General features: G+C 34.1%; 1 protein-coding gene across 2 annotated transcripts in view; it reads right to left on the reverse strand.

Moving 5' to 3' along the window:
• Positions 1–12979, reverse strand: part of CCDC102B (coiled-coil domain containing 102B) — a 128854-nt gene that overhangs the window by 101102 nt on the left and 14773 nt on the right. For both annotated transcript variants that reach the window (XM_085220710.1, XM_085220709.1), the window contains exons 2-4: positions 5731–6354; positions 4445–4665; positions 783–891 (exon numbers count right to left, since the gene is read on the reverse strand). In XM_085220710.1, the coding sequence (XP_085076836.1) occupies positions 783–891; positions 4445–4665; positions 5731–6339 (939 nt within the window). In that variant the 5' untranslated portion in view covers positions 6340–6354. The remainder of the gene's footprint in view (positions 1–782; positions 892–4444; positions 4666–5730; positions 6355–12979) is intronic.

A 12979-nucleotide genomic window follows, 5' to 3' on the forward strand; every position in this document is an offset into this window, starting at 1 on the left:
GTCAGTCTCACCTCCGTGTTGGGGAAGATCATGGAGCAGATCTCTCTAGAAGCTATACTAAGGTTCATGGAAGCCAGGGAGGTGATACAGAAAAACCAGCATGGCTTCACCGAGGTCAAATCCTGTTTGACCAACCTAGTGGCCATTTATGATAGTGTCACTGCATCAATGGACAAGAGAAGAGCCAGTGATGTCATCTATCTGGACTTCAGTAAGGCCTTTGACAGAGTACCTTACATCTTTCTCTCCAAACTGGAAAGATATGGATTTGATGGGTGGACCGTTCAACAAATGAAGAACAGGCTGCAGATCAAGTCCAGAGAGTGGTAGTCACTGGCTCCATGTCTGGATGTAGACTGTTGAAAAGTGAATGGTGAAGAGATGGCTTCAGTGGTATTTAATAGCAGTGCCCCAATACTTATGAGGGGATTATCAAAAAGACAAAGCCAGATTCTTCACAGTGGTGCAAACTAGGAGAACAGAAAATAATCATATACTAGAGCAAGAGATGTTCTGACTGGGCACTGTCAGAACCCAGAACCTTTTTCACCACGAGTAGTCTACTAGTGGGCCAGACTGCCGATTTGAGCAGCAATTGGACCTGAGGTATCTTCCAACTTGAATTATCCTTCAGTTCTGTTGTGAAAGCAATTTTCAAACAAACATGGATATTTACTTATTATTTTCGTAAAGCCTAAGTATAATTTTATTCTTAGTTAAAAGAGTAAAGTAGAAGCCTCAGTTTTGTTTCTTATTCCACGTGATAAATATTGCTAACATACCTGGTTCAGTCTTTCCAGTTTAGATTGTTTTAGTTCTTCATATTTCCACTTCCAAAGAGCTAATTCATTTTCTGTCTTTTCCACTTCTTTTTCCAGAAATACATTCATTCTGAAAAGGTTTTAAAAATCAGCATTACTTTTTCTTTTGAGGATGGAAAAAGAAAAAAACGACATTTACCTTTTGTCCAAAGCTTCAGTTATATTTTACTGCCTTTTTCAACTGCATATTTTTAAATTATTTTAAACATATACTATAACTTCATAATTATTCTAAGAGATCTGTAAAAAATAATGGCTAAAGAGAACAGACAATTCCAGTACAGAATTCAAATTCTTGTCCTAAACTTAATAAAATTTGGAAATGAACATCAGTTAGTGATTTTGGTCACGGTATATGTAAGATAGCAAAAATCCTCAGAGGATAGATATTGGTTCACTTTATTTGAGTACAGGGAAAAGATTATACATATATGGGAAAGAATGAGATAAAAACGTTTTGAAATGTAGACTATTTATCTCAGAGATACTACTCCTCACTAAAATGACAACTCTAAGGATTCTGCTTTGGAATGTTATTTGAGTAATATGCTCATTACTATATTCTGGAAAACTGCTAGAAAAAATAGTTCACAAAGAAGGAATGATGGTTCCTATTGAAACACTGAAGTTTGGTTTTAGCTTTTACCTCTTTTCAAAACACAGTATTATCAGCAATTCAGGATATAATTAAAGAAATATGAAGCTCTACAGATGTTCCTGTCTTTGAGACTCATTAAAAATTTCATTTTTGTGTCCACAGCAAAGACTGTCAGCCAAAGTCCAAAGATAACAATGAATTTTTCATAATTTATATCCTTGCCTTCATAATTTCATTTCATATTTGTGTAATATGTGTATGTGATTTTGCAATAGTCTAACAAAATAGAATTGGCCCACAAGAATAATGAAAGAAAAAAAGTACTCTTAATTACAAGTAAAAACTTCCAATTTATATTGGTACCATTTTTTAATAAAAACAGGTCATAGTTTATAATCCCTGGTTATTCAACTGGCTATAAACATCAGTGTAGGAATAAAGCATATAAAGTCAGGACCCTGAATAAATCTGAAATCTGAAAAGCAGTAAAACTGCAGAAGTATCATTATGTTGGGAGATGACAATTTTACATAAGTTTTATGATACTGCAGGGATGAAACATGAACATATCAGAAAAGATAAAAATATTGAAAATGTAAAATTGAAAATTCAACTAGCAACATAAGATACTGTTGTATGTCACAGTAGTTATTTTCTCTTCTGGGACAAAAATAATTTGTTAACCTTTTGACAAAAGGTATTATTTCCACATTGACTTTATCTACATTCTGAGAATATTTGATTTAAAGTCTTTCTTCCACAGCATAAGGAAATCAGCAAAAGGATATGTGACAAGCTTTGCCTCTGGGGCATGTTCACACAGTACTTGGTGGGCTTGTGCAGAGACACCAGAGTTATCATTGAGTGGTCTGCCTCAAGGCCTGGAATCAGTGTTAGCTGCGTAATTGAAGCAATTTACTTGCATGAAAAGTGTCTTCTTGTTGCCTCTTTTTTTTACAACTAAACTGAATACTCTTGATCCAGAACCACCTAAATCACTTAGGGAGAGGTTAGCCATTTAAGTAGGGGCATGTCCAAACGCTAGCTCTACATGTGCTGGTTTCAGTTTGGAAAAAATCTAGCTACAACTCTCGAGTACTGAAAATAAGCCAAAAAGATCTGCTGAGAGGTCCTGCACAGAATGAGCAAGATCACACTGGCTGCCAAAGTAACCTTTGGCCTAGGGGTTCAAGTTGTCTGTAACCCAAGTTTGCTTTTGATGTAGCACAGCTGTATCCTTGGCTGAAGTTTACTGAGAAAATTTCTAAATTGTCAGGAAGAAGCTGTGAGAAACTACTTAAGCTAGAGCTATGCAAACAGATGAGATTGTTGAGATAGTGATTATTAGCAGATCCAGAATCCAGGAGCAAAAATACTGATGTGAACAAGTATAAAACTCAAAGAGAAAAAAATGGGAATCTGAAGATGTCAAGTCATCAAAATAAGCCTATTCCCATGAGAAGCAGAGACTAAGCCTGCCTGAACTGGTGGATGATAGTCTGCCCAACAAAGACTCACAGGGTGACTCAAGAGACCAGGGATTATGTTAGTTCTTGTCTGGTAATACTGTTCATAGGTATCTATTGTGTGCATAGCCAAACATAATTGCTTCATATGTCTCAGCTGTATATATTTTGCTTACAGAAGCTCCTTTATACAGGAAATGTTGCAAAAAGAGACCTAAAGAAGAAGTTGTATGCAAATGCCTACCATTATGTGAAAATTGCTGCTCCATGACCAGTTACTGCCTGAGGTTGGAATTGCTGTATGTTGCATGATAGAAACATACACCAGTTTTTATCATGCCCCAGTAAATTTATTAATATACACCATAATGAAGAACAGTCAGTATATACCTAGGGATAAGTATCAAAATCTGGCATCCTGAAATACAGTTACAAACTGTCTGGAAAAGCACATGAACAAACACAAAAATGAAGGTAAAATGGGGATTTATTAAATTTTCATCAAATAAGAGATTTGATTTAAAAATGTTGAATGATTATCTCCTTTTTAAAAGGAAATTTCTGCATACTATGATCTCTGTTGAACAAGTAAAATACGTAGAACCCTAAAGATTTCAACCAGAGGAGAGTAGATATATGAAGTATCAGCCTCTTAACTCTCATGAAATATCATAAAAATTTAAGCACTTGGATTTTTTGGCTTCAACAAAAAACGGAATCTTTTTTAGTAAGATAGAGCATAGTTTTGGTAATTTGCTGCAATATTCAAAAAAAGAATGGATGTTTTCTACAGCTTCCTACTCCAGGTAACAACATAGTCAGTATGTTCTAAGAATTTAAAATAAATGCTTTTTTAAAATTTTAATATACTTCAGACTTGAATTATCTACAGGGAAATTGTAAAAAGAAAGAAAGTGACAGGAAAGATTTGTCACAATCTATTACATACTCTTTGAACTGAAACTTGACAGTATTTGCAAGAGAAGAGGCATTCTCTACTCCTTCTAAGTAACTTTAACCAGTTTTGAAGCTACAGTCACGTTAAACTGAAGTCTACTATCTCACACACTGCACGTATAGCACATACCACATGTTTGCAAAGAAATTTTGGTGTAATTCAAAAATGGCCTTCATTATTCTCCAGTCACCATGTACTAGCAAAAATTTGAAAGAACCTATGAAAATTTCTTATAATGCTACAGTGCTCCAATACTTGAGTATAACACAGCTTAGATGTCAATTGGTATCAAATTTCTGGTAAGTACAAATTTTTTAGTTAACTGTATATTCTTAACAGTTTTATTACAGAGTACTTTTTCATGCTAATGGTAAACAAGCCAAAGGAAACGAAACATACACATTACTGTGAAACACAATATATGTGATTACCAATTTCCAAAACCATTAAAAAATATGTATTTTCTGAATTAGAGCTTAGAAATACCTAGGAGAACATGCGAGCTATAAATGCAAAACTTCACTATATTTACATTAGAAAGTTTCTTTAAAAACTTATTTCTAATGAAGATTTCTCCAAGGAGGTTATATTTTGTACTTACTCTCTTTCTTTTGTTAAGATTTTCTGTAACTCAGCCAAATGCAAATGCAGAACAGAAGCATGCATTAAATCATTCTCTGATGTCTGAGCTGCGTTGTGCAGACCTTTTTTAGGTTCCTCGAAATAAATACTGGTAAATCCACTGGGAAAGGCATCAAGATGCTTTGGAGTCATTTTTTTATTCTGACTGCTTCTTAAGGGCTGTTTGATTAACTCCACATCCTGAGAAAAGAGATAAACATGGTATTTGAGAAAAACATAGATAAAGGAAGAGTTTAAATATGACTTCTGCCTGCTACCAAGGCTCTTCTAAACATTTAAACCCTGTAGGGGGAAAAAAAGAATTAATAATATCTTGTATAATTGCAATGAGTTACAATTAGAATGTTCTCTAATGCAAAAAATGTCATTCTGATGGAGTGATCACTGCTTTGTGGTATCTCATACTGTGAACATGTGAGAGTTTTCATAACCAAAATATTTCTAAGGTTTCTCTACTAAACAAATAGGTTCCAGTTGTCACTAATTGGCTACAACTATGGTCAAGACAGAATCTTGGAATTATTAAAACCAGGAAAGCAACTTATATGTACAGATAAAATACTGAGAAATTCCACATAAGAACCCTTAGAGTTCTAATGTAAGTCATGTTGAAAGAAATGATGGACTTTAACAAGTTTTGTGTAAGGACCAGTTATGTGCATAACATTCTAGTTGGGTCCCAGTCAGAAACAAAATGTGCTATATTGTCTATTTTGAGGAGAAAGATCTTGCGTGTAAAACATAAGCAAAACTAAAAATATTTAGAAAAAAAATACATCTGTATTAGGAATTCTTTTGAGATTTTAATTGCTCTATTTGCCAAATGAAAAAATTGCCACATTGCAGAAGAATTCACCTCACCTCTTTCCTCATTTCAGATATTGCAAGTAGTGAGAACTAAATTTTATTTTAGATATCAGGAGTCTATACTGCTTTTTTGAGATAGCAGTATGCAAAACATGGAGATTTCAGAGATAACCTGATAACTTCTAATGTGAAAGATAGTCAGAGCATTAAGTTATTGCAGATAACAGCCTTTCACTTATAGGTTTAGCCATAGCTAAGGGATCTGAATTGTTTTCTGTATTTCTCTATATTAGGATTATAACATGGGTGAAAATCAAAATAATTGTTTTTATAATGTATCAGATCACGTTATATTTTAGTGAAAATCCTTGTAAAATCTCATTTCTAAATACATAACTCCTCCTTTTTCATGAACTAAAAGAAATCCCCATTCTTTACCTTGTTTGAGTCTTCTGCCCAAGGAATTCTGTTGGTTTTGTTCAGTTCTTTCACAGGTTCTTGTTCCAAAAATGTTAACTGGTTTACGTCTTTTTTTATATGAGATATTTCCGAGGAACTGAAATATTCTGTTTTCCAAGCAGTTACATTTTCTAAACTTTCTTTCTCAGTTACTAAATCCTGGTTTATCTTTTTAAGCATACTCAGTTCTTTTGCAACACTGTCCAATTTTATTTTCAATTGTCTGACTTCTTCTCGGGCTTTATTTCTTTCTGCTCTAACTTTGCTCCATTTCTCCCTCCAATTAGCAGTACAATCTGACCACCAGCGCATGGTTTTCTCCATTTGGGCAGCTCTGGCTTTGACTTCTTCTAGTTCTCGAATTCTTACTGCTTCAAAAATTTCCAAGTCACTGCCGTAATTCATATGCATGTGTGTATAAAGAGGTGAATATGGGTAGAAATTTTGAGATGGAAAATTTGAATTACACAGATTGTCATCTGTTTGGCAAATTCCATCTAACTTATTAGGCTGTCTTGCTTGGGTCCTAAAAATCTGCGTATCTTCCATTAAATGCTGAACGGATCCAATGTCCATGTTTTGACTCATAATCTGCTATCACCCCTAAAAAAGACAAAGAATAATTTAGCTTCTTTCAATAAAACTATGAATTAATCGATATCCAATCAAATAATCTCAAGCAACAGTTTATATTACTCTTAAAATAATGATATATCTATCTTATGAATAATAGCGTTTGACATTTTAGACGTGAGTACAGCATAGACAGGTGTATTTGTTACTTGACCAAGTACTGATACCAAAGGAAATATAATTCATTTGCCTTCTTACTCAAATGATGGAACCTCATGCTAGGCAAAATGGTAAGTTAAATTTACCTATATAAATGAATACAAAATACAAATTCACCTTTGATTTTTCTCTTTTCACATGAGAAGAATGTCAAGCAATTTCACAGTGGGTTTTATTGTCTACATTCCACAAAATACCCAGAAAGTATATATTCATATTATTTTTGATAGGGTAATACTATCCTACTATATAGCATATTACCTACATAGTGATTATATGGCTGCTACTAAATGTTGCTGCATCCTTTTTCATTATTTATCCACTATTATTCATTCGCTTAGACAAAAATCAGCACCTCAAAAATTGCTTTCTCAGTCCAATATTGAGAAAATTGTGATATGGAGAATGTCATCACTTATATTTGCTTTTCATTTTTCCCTTGGCTATCAAAACATAACAAAACAAAACCTCGCTATTCCAATAGAAGACTAAGTTGATAAAAAAATATTTTTTTTCAAATGTTCCAGCATCTTTCTTTAAAAAGGCATGTTTATACATCATAGTGATTGGGGTTAACGCCTGTATTTGAAATGTAGAAAACCAGTGCAGTAAACAAAACACTGAAGAGTAGATAGTTAAAGCATTATTTATGCTTCATTTCAACTGAATAGAAGTTTTCACACTTCCTGCTTCCAGTTTCTCAATTTTAAGCTGCTGCTTTTCAGCTGCTTTCAACTTTTCAGTGCTTTCTAGGACATTTATTCACCATTACTTAGATGTTTCTGAAGAACAGTTGTAGGTAAGTAGGGGTACCAGAGAAGGGAAAGGATGGAAATAGAATCCAGCTCCCTTCATTATCACTGCCTGGTGTAGAATCACTACCCCACACAGCACTACATAGCTGCATCACATCCATTGCCAAAGCACCATCTGTGCATTCAGAAATTGCATTTGAATAAACTTTGCATAGATGCCCCAACATATGAATTTGAATAAGGCCTGTTAGAGCCAATGTAATTAAATATTAAAATCTTGCTGCAGTTTGCTACTTTAATTTTTGGTTTGTAGCAATGCCTTAGTTTCTGCCTCAAAGCAGTACATATCTGCAGACACTTATTACGGTGCTCATAACCAGCAGGGTTTTTTAGTGGATTTTGCTAGTAGCTTTGCACATTCACTAGAAGATGAAACATACTGTGTATAGTTTACAAATCTTAAAAATTGGAGAAATATGGATGGAAATATTTATATTTGGTTGAAGCTTTAGAGACAGAATCTTGATGAATCAGAAGAAAAACCACATTGCTGTGGTTTCATCATTGGTTTTAAAGCAATTTAAACCACAAATTTATGATCAAACAAGTGGTCTTATCCACTACCTATGAATTCTTGTTCACTCTCCACAGTGTTGACAGGGACACTGCCAATAAAATCAATCTTACCAGTCCAACTTAAAGCTGGTAATTTTTGAAGTAGACTTGCAGTTTAACTACAGTAGCCTTGTAGACTCCTGGCCTTCAACAATTTTTTGAAATACTGAACTATACCTGTATTTTTCATCCTGGATTGTTGATTCTGACTCTGCACCTAAGCTTCCAAAAAATTAAACGTAATTTAATTAATTAAAATTAAAAGTAATGATTCTCTCTCCAGAAAATATTAGCACTGAGTTTGTCTGAGGTGATGAGGAATAGAAGATGTTCACACATGTCTTAACTTCCCTATGTGCTTTTCAGTTAAGGTAATCAAATTACATGGAATTTTAACACTATAGGACATAGGACAGTATCTTAGCTATATAAAGATAAGGAATATACAAAACACTTCCCCAAATAAAAGATTCTTAGCATATATCTAAGACCTATTTATGAATTCATTTCCGAAGCCAAAAAGATCCACCTAAATAAATAAAACAGTGAGAAACCTAGAAAATCTGACAGCATTTATTAACTCTTTATTAGTTGATTCCTAAACATTTAGGATACAGTTTAGGTACAGAAAACTTCTTTGTTCATCATTTCTTAGTGATAGTAGGGTTGATGTTGCTGATGTATTGCAGATAGACACTTGCTTCATCAAACTACTACTGATGTCACTTCCATTATACATAAACATACATTATACTTCCCCAGGGTTCTGACTGCTCCAAAAACTTCTAACTTAAACTTATCTTGGATGAAAAGAGCATATTTTTAAGTAGAACACAGATAAAGAAGATTTGTATTATTATTATTACAGAGATCTCTAAACATGAGATATAAGTCAACACTGAAAACTGAGGGGGAAAAAAAGCAACTTTCCGCAGCAAGTTTGAAAGTTACCAGCTTGAGTTTGCAGCAGCAGACTAGCTAGCTCAGCATGTAGAACTCAATGAGCTTAATTTACTTAATAGAAGATAAGTAGATGTAAAGATAAAACAAAGTTAGAAAAGTAAATGAAAGTGGGGGTTTTCTTTCCAGTGAAACCTTCTGGCAGTTCCACCTGTTTAATAATTCAGGGACAAGTAGTAACACAGAATCCCTCTTAAAGTAATCTTCCTTAACTGAGAAATCTAAAGTATGCTGAAAGAATAGGAAGCAATATTCATTGTATTGTTTGAGAGGGGTGAAGGTAGCATAAAAGAGATCTGATTGATATAAGAAGGAAAAAGTTACAGACACTTGCAAACAAAACATTTCATTATATTGCAACTTTGCTTATTTACTTAATGATCATAAACAATAGCAATGAAAAAGAATAGCTCTTGATTTATTGTTCCAAGATATTATTATGGGCAAAGGGAAATGTTTTAACTCCTCATGACACACAAGACAAAAATCACTGGAACTGAAAAAAAGTATTACACTTGTGTTAATACCTGCTCACTGAACTGAAGTTTTCCATGAGTTCAGCTGCTAGACCATCAACTTGATAATGTATTAGCACCCTTTTTCTAATTGCATAGCTTAATCTTTAGTTACATGTCTCCAAATATTTCCTAAAAGGGATTCTATATCTTTACAGAAAATATCTGCTTCAGAAGAAACCAGTTAATTTTCTTTTGTATAAGCTGTAAATGCAATAGAAAAAAAGTCCAAATTGCTTATCTTCTTTTGTAAGTGATACAGGAATGTCAGAAATTTACATGATATTGCTGCAGCTGCTTCTAAAACAAGAAAAACAAAATGAAAAGTAAATTTCGCTTACTCCTGGAGATGAAAAACTGTTTGAATTTATATAAAATATACATATCATTTCCATGGGGAAAAAAGAAAGTTTTGTAAAAATCTGTCATAGCTGGAAATGCATTGCTTTTTGTTTGTTTTCCTTGACTTCTGGGTGGTTTGAGTTAGTTTATTTTAAAAATGATTCTAACTGGAAAACTGCTACCATAGGACAGAAAACCTTGTGCAGCTGTGGGCTTTGTATGGACATCAACAGGTAACAAACAGTGGGATAAATAATGAGAACATGGCATAGGTTAGAATATCAATTGAATCCTCTCATCTGCTCTTCTCTGCTGGCAGAAGTGTGGGTCACAGATGGGAGTACACAGTGAGTGGGAAATTAGCGTGAGGTAAAGCTGCAGCCATACTCGTACAGACCATAGGGAAGCCTACGCAGCAGGAGCTGGTGGTTTGGCCCAGCTGGCAAAGCAGAGCTTCGAGGTATGGAAATGACTTCGAAGCACTGAGCTATAAATGCCTATGCAGACTTATACTCCATGTAGGATTCTTTGATCCTGTGGCTAGAAAATAGGGTGAAAAAAAGTAACAAGTAAACAACAGAGATGGTCTGGGAATTAATACAGACCAAAAATTTATTGATGATGTAATTTAATCTAAGAATGTGTACCTACTCACAAAAAGCCCACAAAACCTGAGGCAAAGAGAAATCAGGCAGTTGGTCATTCTGCACAAAATCCTAAGACAGAACAGGTAATTTGTTACAGGAATGGCTAGGGCACAATGGACAGATGATTTGTTTCAACAGGATGCAAAGAGATGTACAGTGGCATCCTCTGACAAAACAGATTCTATTCAAAACAGACTCTATTCTATTCACAACTTCCAAATTGCCACACCTGTCAAAGTTCATCACCACCTCAAAATTGGCCCTAACTATCTGTATGTACCAAACTTCACACCTGAAATCCTGCTGAGCATACAGCTCATGCTAGCACTTGGGATTAGAGCCATCTGGGCAAGCATAACACGTACAGATGGCACAGCAGACAGGGAGGTAAAGGCCACCTGCAGCTATCTTTTCCCACAGCCAGCCAAGCCCTGTAGCTACTCTCTCTTGTATCTTTGTAAAGGCACTGCCCCTGAACTTACTGATATGGTATAATTTAAATTCCAACCTGAAAAGTACTAATAGGTCAACATACTCAAAAAGCTTTGGAATCACAACTGTATTGCTGAGGATTTTGAGCTTCTTTCAACACCCAAACTGTAGCAGCAGCAGAAGAGTGAGCCCTGACACCGTCTCAGAAAGTATTTTGCTCATAGGTGCACTCACTGGAAATTAGACAACTTTTTAGCTACAGAATTCATGAAGTAATGAATTTACGAACTGATGTGTTAGACTAGTCTGTATGAAGATTGAGTCTTTATTTGATGTTTCTTTGGTTTTGGGTGGGTGTTTGGGTTTTTTTTTAGTAGGTAATGAGCAAATAAATTAAAGTACATTTTACAGGGTGTATTTGTCCTTTAAATGAGTGATTTCAATGGACAGTGACACTATACACACATCGTCATATTTCCACAATCTGGGTCTGATCATGGTCTCTCTGAGCAAATTAAGAAAATTGTTATTTTAGTACTGAAAATTAAAGGTGGTTTCAATACTTCTGAATGCATAGCCAAGGATTATTGTGTTTATTTTTTTTTTTTCCATAGCTATAAAATATACCATATGGTTTAATATTGTTATATTTTTAAGCAGTTGATGTTGTCTCCAAACATTATATTCCTTACATGTGTCAAAACTAAAAATCAGCCAAAAAGTGTCCTGAAATAAAGACACAAGCAATGCAAATTATTTCCTGTCATAAATTATCTGATCATTTTTTTCCTTTTTACACTTATGTAACCACATTTCTTAATATAAAATATTTGATGCATCTCTCACTTATTTAAAAATTCCCATAGCTACTACTCATTTTGTTAACTAAAGACAATTAAGCTGCAAAAATCATATACAGTTATGTTTCTAATTTCACGAAGAGAAATATCTTAGTGGTTTTGCTGCTTTTCATTTCTTTTGTCCTTTTGTTTGATTATGAAATTTGTAAGCCGTATGAAAGAAAAAGTTTTTCTCACTGCATCACTTCAGAAATTCAAGTTTGTTAAGTATGTTTTTGGAATCAAATTGAAATCACAACCACAATTCATTCATGTCCTGACATGAAAAATAAAGTCTATGCAATTTCATCTCTCTTCTACTACCAAGGATCAGTCTCAGCTTTTGAAGCGGTAGAGACAATGTAAGATCAAAAACTTAACTGCAACATTTCTGAAGTTCATAATTAAATCTCAGAGGTTTGTTTGATAAAAAATAAACCCAAAATATTTGGCTTGTCAGCAAGGAAGGAATAAAGACAGAAATGATGAGCAAAATCTTACGCACTTCCTAGGCCTGGCAAAACAAAAAAATTTTGGAAAACTGAGTATCACTTTTGTGCTTGTATTTCCTTATAAAAATCTTTGCCTCTGACATGAAAAAGCAAAAAATCCTAATACTTCAAAAAAAAAAAAAAAAAGCAACAACAGATTTGTAGTACTACAAAGGAGTATGACAAATTGTAAGCAAGTATTAGTAGAACACAAAACCTTTTCAAAGAGGAGTCAGATCCCAATTCTGCATTGATAATGACAAAATGATGGGACAGAGCATTTATTTCTAAAGCATCCCAGAAAACATGCTATTATATACGTATAGATTTAATCTTCGCAGAAAAATAGAAAGTTGAGCACATTAAAGATAGTGACCGAAATGAAATAAACCACAGAGAGCTTAGTAAGTGAAAGGAGAATTTTTCATTCAGAAATTGTCTGAAATAGATTATAGTTTTCTGATTTAGTCAGAAAGTAGACAGAATTATACAGAAACCAAAGGAAAATCAATCAATGACCAGTATGCAGCAATAAGCATTTTACACTATAAAATAACATTAAGTACATTGCTACCTGATATTTCAGCATTCATCATAAGAAACAAAATTTTGCTGACTTCGGAAGAGAATTCCATTCTATTATTATCAGCAATTTGTGTACTATTCACACAAAGGATAAATGGATTTGTTCTCTAGTGGTCCTCTCCAACCTCATCACTCTCTGAGGAGCTATGAATGTCCCTCTTCTGCCACTTTCAGCAACACTGTCATAACAGCCAGGAAATTAGAAGAAACCAACATGAAGAATTTGAAATTTCTCTGAATACACATCTTTCAACC

Source organism: Meleagris gallopavo, chromosome 3, assembly GCF_905368555.1.
Source record: "Meleagris gallopavo chromosome 3, MGAL_WU_HG_1.1, whole genome shotgun sequence".
In the NCBI taxonomy this organism is placed as follows: Eukaryota; Metazoa; Chordata; class Aves; order Galliformes; family Phasianidae; genus Meleagris; species Meleagris gallopavo.